This window comes from Citrus sinensis, chromosome 2 (assembly GCF_022201045.2).
Source record: "Citrus sinensis cultivar Valencia sweet orange chromosome 2, DVS_A1.0, whole genome shotgun sequence".
NCBI lineage: Eukaryota > Viridiplantae > Streptophyta > Magnoliopsida > Sapindales > Rutaceae > Citrus > Citrus sinensis.
In genome coordinates, this window is record NC_068557.1 from 16,370,444 (window position 1) to 16,377,939 (window position 7,496).

Genomic DNA, 7,496 nt, shown 5'->3' on the forward strand with positions numbered 1-7,496 from the left:
TCAAAACATCTTACTAACCTCACTTGACAGTTCTTGATAGCTTAATGTATGAATTATGCATCATCATATGATATATAGTTTGCTTTCAACATTTTAATGAATGGGTAGCCCATGTATCCATGACAACTAGCCCAAGCATAAAATATTTTAAACATTCCATTGGTATTAGTAGGCCATAATAGATATTCTTAACATCCATCATTACAACTTAACAATAATTATGTTTATTTTAATAGGGAGTATTTGGTCATTATTATGGTCTCACTTTTTAGCATGTTATTCCATTTTCAATATTCAAATATGTCTAAGCATCCTAATATACATCTCATGCATATTACAGACAAACTCATCAAGGATGATCATGGAATATTCTAATAAAACCAATTTGAGCCAAAATTAGTTTTAAAGTCCACATAGGTATCAAGCAAGCAATAATGATTATGAGACATCTTATGCCTCAAATTATTACAATTATTAGTTTCTATCTGAGAGGCCAAAACATCAATGGAAGTGGTGCAAGATCCATTAAGTCTTCTTGCTCCAAGGCATCGTAAATACGTCGTCCCTCCTTTTACAATCATCTTGTAGAAATTACATATTTAGAAGAATCGAGGTACAAATTTAGGGGTAAGGGGATACAATGAGATCTTAATAGAGGGAGGGACATGCAAGTCCCTATTTAAAAATATTACAACCATTTAAATCTGTAGAAATCAACCAAATCAACAAATAAACCAATAGCTCATACAAACATGATTGAAAAGACCTAGATATTAATATGATATATTTACTATTTTAATATATATTTGTCCATGAGGTTTCTGAAAACGCAACTTTTACGCGGTAAAATTAAAATGGATGGCAGAAGCTCTAGAAGCCTTGGATCGACTTCATTCAAAAACGAAAATCAAGAAAAAAGATTGAAGTTTGTTTACTTCACTTGTAGTTTTAGAAACAATTTCGTGAGGTAGGAGAAAATGACTAAAAAGAGTAAAGTACAAACACTGTCCAGAATATAGACCACTACTAAACATAGTGTCTATCACAATGTGTAATAAGCCATTAACACTCAAAACCATATGGCTTATTATTATTTGGTCAAGTTCAGTAAACTTGTTCTTGCAACAAGTACCTATGTGTTTGACTTGACATCTCATTTCAATGATATGAAACTCACCATCCATTTTAGTATCACATACCATAAGAAGTCATAACACATACTAGTGTTTATAGGAATTTATAACGTCCAATCATAAATCCACCACTAGGAACTATTTTAGAAGTATAGTACAAAGGATACACGTTTCATATTCTCGACAAACTTGAGAATGTGTTCCTTAACTATTTTATTTCTTGGACTATATTCATTAAATTAATTTATGAATGTTGATAATTTTATCATTTTATAAATATTAAAATACTATTTAAATACAATAATTCCCTAAAAGCAAACACCATTCAGTTGGCCTTTAACGCATATTACTGACAAAGGACTATGTCATGAGCTGGCCGTACTAATGGCCGAAGGCTTGAACAATAATAATGTAACATTTTTTTTTTTACTTGTGTCACAATATTTTGCCTACCAATACCGAGAGTACCGGTTCTGCCAACAAGGGGAAAAACAAATTCGAATAAGTTATTGGTACTAATTACCTCGGTCATCGAAGATATTACATTTTTTGGGGCTGACTGAGGAATTCATACACGATTCTTGCAACATTTACAGCCATCTGGCAGAACAAATACATGAGTTTCATCAATATAGAAAAACATGGCTCCAGATTTTGCCATCTTATGTGATTAATCCTGTATGTAATACTAGTGATGGACTTTCACTGCATGTGCCTCCGTCTTCTTTCCACTTGTCATTCTTTGAGAGTTTCTTCATGCCCAAGTGATTCACATATGTTTTAATTTGTAGTATTTGGTTTAATATGGACCCCAAGAACTCAAGTAAATGACTTTTCTCATGGACTCCTCTGATTGCTTTGCTTTCTCTTCTCTCACTTTATTGTTACTTGAAACCAAAGCAGAGGATGAAGTTGAAAGCTTCTTGGCTTGAGAGACTGATCTGAGACTGTTCTTGGCATGTTGGTGTATTAATCTAATGGGGTAGTTCCATCTGCAGAATCCTTGATCCTTCAAAACCTCCACTGCTGCAACACTTGCTGCTACCATCCAAGCTCTGCTCGTCGAACTCATCTTCTTCCAATTTCTATTGAGATAACAAATTAAATGGCTCTTTTCTTGAAGATACGAGTGATTAATTAGAATTTTTCTTTTTGATGAAATAAAGAAAGAGGAGGGAGGGCTTGTTTATATAGAATAGAGGAACCTGCAGATGAGTATGTGCAAGTGTAGTGTGTATTAGAGCTGAAAGTCGTGACACAAAACCATAGGCTTTTTTAGCTTTCTGCAGCCGGTTTTGGGATGGTGAGACATTTCTACCCTTATGGGATCAACTGTAAGATTAATTTATTGGGGGACTATTTCGGGTTTTCGATTTCTATTTCACAAAGATAAGATCACTTTCCAGTTTCCACCTCAGTTTCAATAATGCATGGGCACGCAGTTTTTCTTTTTTGTTTTTAAATCCATTTAAGCCAGCGGAATGCGGGAGCCACATGTTAAAAACCACTTGTTTTCTACAAGATTGCTGCTAAAATGATGGCTCCACTGCCTTACGTTTTTGGCATATATGTGCTAGGAGTGAGCATGCGGTTCGGTTTTGTTGAACCGGGCTGAAATTACTCAATTTGATTCGGCTGAAATCTAAGGTAAAAAGTCAAATGACTCATAAATTTAAAAATCAATTGGTTCTCATTCCTTTCGATTCAAAGTGGAAAATTGATTGATTCACTATTTAAAATAAAAGTATTATTATCTATAAATTATAATATTTATTTATTTTAAAATTATGGGTTAATGTCATTTAGGTGATACATTTTTTGACAAATATCAAAAAGTTCGTAGAATTTTTTAAAAATAGGCAGATAAGTGACAAATCGTTAATTTTTACTATTAATTGTAAGGAGAAAATGGTTAAATAGGAATAATTGATTCAAATAATAAAGAAGAAAGGGGTTAGTGTCACTTGAGTAATACATGCTTCGACATCTATCGCACAAGTAAAAATTGTTTCGAAAATACTGTTATAGGTGGCAAACCGTTAAATTCTGCTGTTAACTTTAACGATACAAAGATACTGTAATTGATAGAGTACATGAGAAAAATATATTGATAGAGTTTTGTTGAAAAATATATTGGACATCTTTGTTGCTATTGGATTGGACAGAGAGATTGGTTGCTATGAACAGGACTTTGAAAGAGCAAACATTCACTAAGCCATCATATTGAATTCTTGAATATTTGAGCTTAATATTTGTAAAATTAATGCTAATGATATAAAAAAAAATATTGGATTTATATCATGCTTTACGATTCATGAGAGATTTGTTTCTTTTATGTTAAAGAATCAATTTGATTCAATGAGATTTTTTTTTAAATATTAGTTTGATTTAACCCCAAAAAGGCCTAAATTTAGATTTAATTCACATTTTTTATAAAAACAAAATTGAAAATCAGTGAGTTAACAACAAAAGTTAATGGTTTATCATCTGTAGAAGTACTTTCAAATAATTGTCACTTGTGTGAAAAATATTTAAAAATGTGTTACCTAGGTGACATTAATGCTACTATTTAAACAAAATCAGAGGAGTAGAAAAGTTATTTCACCAAAAGACAATCAATTTCATTAAAATTAACAGAACAATTTGTTTCATATCTATCTATTTTTAAAAATTCTATCGGCTTTTTTACATTTATCAAAAAATGTATCACCCAAGTGTCATTAACCCTAAAATTATTTTACATTAGTGTTTTGTGTAAATCGTGGTTATAATTGAATTAAATTAAGAAAAAAATTCAAATTTAAATAAGAAGTCTAAAATTTTAACAAATATAAAAAGAATTATTAAAATTCTTAACTTAAACCAAACCGAATTATAGAATCAAATCGAACCAAATTATTTTCAGTTTGGTTCTATTATTCGGTTCGTACGTATTCTGTTCAAACAATCAGTTTCGGTTCTCGGCCACCCCTAGCAAGGAGTTAGATTTGAGATAAGGAAACTATTTATCATGAATTCACCTTTAAAAATAAGTGTCAGCTTGTTAGGAGATTTGTTAAATAATAGAAGATTACGATTTTAAGCTTTCCAAATTATGGGGATAATTTTTTTTTCCTTTTTTTTTAAAACCCTTAAAATGGCCAGTTATCTGTTAAAAGTGATACACCAAATGAAGATAATTATTAAGCACATAATTTAAACTGATGGGCAGAATCATTACTTACAGGATAGAGCGTTAAGAAGTTTCTGTCAGACATGTAAATTGCTAACACTCAGCTATTGGCATGGAAAGATTGATAAGCTAGAAGCTGGTTAACCACTTTAAAGCCTCAGGATTAGCACATCCTTCTTAATGAGCTGAATGATATTAATAAGAAACTAATAACTAAACAAATGAACAGAGGCTGAAAATAAATATTCAAACTAAAAGAAATTGCAGTCCTTCATCTGATCAAACATGAGGAAACTTTTTCATTGAACTGATATTTACAATTCTCTGCTTCCATGGCGAAATATACACTTTTTTTTTTTTACTTCATATCATTTTCTAAAGCTTCCCCACAGAAAAAACTACAACCTCAACAGTAATTCTACTCTCTAGGATTTGGTAAAAACACTTTTAATTGGGACCCCAGCAGCTCAAGTACATGACTTTTCTCAGAGACTCTTCCGATTCTTTGATTTTCTTCTCATCTTTCACTTTACTCAACGCCATTGCAGAGGATGAAGAAAGTTTGTTGGCTTGAACCAACGATCTGAGATTGGTCTCAGCATGTTGCTTAAGAGACCTCAAAGGGTAGTTCCACCTGGCGAATCCTTGATCTTTCAATGCCTCCACAGCTCCAATTGCAGCCACAATCCAAGCTTTGCCTTTTGCGTTCATTTTGAACTAAAATATTTTTGCCTTCTAATTAATTTTCCTTCTTCTTTGCTTCAAGTTACCCAATAAAGTGACTTGCTCCTTGCGGTAATCAGTTGTGATGTACATATATATAGTGTAGTGATGGCTGCTGGTTTTGTGAACCAAGAGGCAGGATTTGTCCTGTTGTGGGTTTTTAATACAGGCTAAAAGCAGCGGTTTTGTAAATTTCAGAAAGCAAGAGACAAAATTGGAGGGCTCCAGCGACACGGAATCTTGTACTATCCACCGGACCACTTCCTGTCCCTTTACATATAATTTAATTATTCTCTGAAAATTCATTTTATACATAGTATTAATTAATTAATTAAATAAAAATAATAAAAATATAATATATCTAAAAATTCGCATTTTAAAAATATTCCTGCATCCACAACAGAGAAGGATTGGTGTGTGTGTGTGTGTGTGATGTCTGTCTCCCTCTCATTCATAACCGATCGGCGGGTTTGGCTTTTCCCTCGGAGACAGTACTATGCATGGTGTTACATTCAGGAGTCGCCACGTTGCACGCCCTCCAATATTTAGGCGACACTTGTTATTTGTCAAAACAGATGTTCAAATGAGAAACTGCAACGTGGAATATGGGTCTGATCTTTTGTAAGAACTAAGAATTGTTGGAGACGAGGAGCTGTGTCTATTGCAGGTGGTCGACACCAATAAAAGCTAGAGCTGATTCTGGCTTGGGAAATGAAGGAGCAAATTTCCTTTACTACCTAGAAATGACCGATTATCTCTACCATCTTCCAGCTTCCAAGGCTCTAAAAGCAGGGATAAAAGTTGAAAACTTTAGTTACGGGGGCGGAGTGAATAATGTATATATAGTTTAGAGATATTTTTAATTTTTATTATAATTTAGGGGATATTATGTATATTTTTAAAAAATTAAAATTTTATAGGGGTCATGACCCACTCTAGTCTCCATTAAGATGTGACCTGTCTAAAAATTCAAGTGACGATTTGTTACTTGTAAAAGACACTGTAATATTCAAGTCAACATTTGATTCTTTAAAAAATATATGAAAATTAAAAAGAAAAATATAATCTTGAGTCAGAGAGTGTTTTTCTCTTTCCATTCATGAGAAAGAATATGTTAATTCCACTATTAGAATTTATGTCTCGCCCCCTTCTTTTTAAGGAGTTTAATATTTCTATTTATGGGTACTTTTTACTAAGGGAGATTAGATTTATATAGTCTCATTGGTTCTTTTAATTCTGGATTTAATCGTCTCTCACGTTTATTTTTATTTTTTTGATAAAAAGAGGGCTCTAAAAGAGAAGAGCTAGAGGGGCACAAAACGGGGGTGTACCACCTCATACATATCCAAATACAAAATAGAGCTCAAACCTAAAGGGACATAATTAAAAAAATGCACTCCAACAGGCAATCTCAAAGCATGCGTAGCAAGGAAATCAGCCACCGAATTTGCTTCGCGGTAAATGTGATCAATTTGAATACTCTAATCCTTCCTCATGAGCTCCTTAATCATCTCGATTATAGTCGAAAGTTCGTTGACATTAGCATTATTCTCCTTTATAAGCTGCACCACACTACAGTTATCTATTCCAACTTGGATACGTCTATAGCCAAGGTCCCATACCATTCTTAACCCATGCAAAACGCCCTAAAGTTCACCCTTTATAACCGAACACACTCCAAGATTTACGCTGAATCCATGAATGAATCCACCATGACAGTCTCGCAACAGACCACCTGCACCTGCACCCGCATCTCCATTTCCTTTTCTTGCACCATCCGTATTTAAGCACAAAAAAGGCCATGGTGGAGGAGCCCAACGAATCCATTTCTGAATCCTTTAATTTCTTCGATAGACTATGCTTGAGAGGGTAGAACAAATTTTCTCAGCCCTTGCCTTAATATCCCGAACGATCAAATCACCATTCCAGCTCTTATTGTTAAACATCACCTAATTCCTCCAGTACCAAATTCTCCAAGCAGAAACACCAAACATAACATGCCAATATAAACTCCCCATATCACAGGACCTTCTCCTAAGATTCGTCATGATCCATTGCCGAAGAGGATAACTAAAAAAGGCATGCTGTCTAGGCACGAGAACAAGCTTCCTCCAAACACCTATCGAATATGCACAATCCCGGATTGCATGCAGAGAACTCTCAACTTCTGCATGGCACCTCCCACATAATGGATCAATGTCTAGATGCCTTCTAGCAAGCTCATATCCCGTCTTCAATCGATCATGGCATAATAACCATAAAAAAATTCTTACGCTTTAAGGCCTCTTCCATTGCCACAAATGCCGCTAGTCTTGACTGTCTTCAACGGGAGAAAGATTTGTAAGCACATAATAAGCTGATTGGACTGTAAAAATTCCCGTATTTGAAGCACCCCAATACACCCTATCATCACCTCTCGTTGCTGATGGAGGAACCATGGAAGCAATCCTTAAAACAGCATGGTTATT

At 33.9% G+C, this 7,496-nt stretch overlaps 2 protein-coding genes across 2 annotated transcripts; both read right to left on the minus strand.

Moving 5' to 3' along the window:
- Positions 1-1,629: 1,629 nt before the first annotated feature.
- LOC102610446 (hypothetical protein) lies at positions 1,630-2,379 on the minus strand. The gene has a single exon (XM_006469765.4). The coding sequence runs from the start codon at positions 2,203-2,205 to the stop codon at positions 1,933-1,935; it is 273 nt and encodes a 90-aa protein (XP_006469828.1). The 5' UTR covers positions 2,206-2,379; the 3' UTR covers positions 1,630-1,932.
- A 2,202-nt stretch (positions 2,380-4,581) lies between these two features.
- Positions 4,582-5,112, minus strand: LOC102610135 (hypothetical protein). The gene has a single exon (XM_006469764.4). The coding sequence runs from the start codon at positions 5,014-5,016 to the stop codon at positions 4,753-4,755; it is 264 nt and encodes an 87-aa protein (XP_006469827.1). The 5' UTR covers positions 5,017-5,112; the 3' UTR covers positions 4,582-4,752.
- Positions 5,113-7,496: the final 2,384 nt, after the last annotated feature.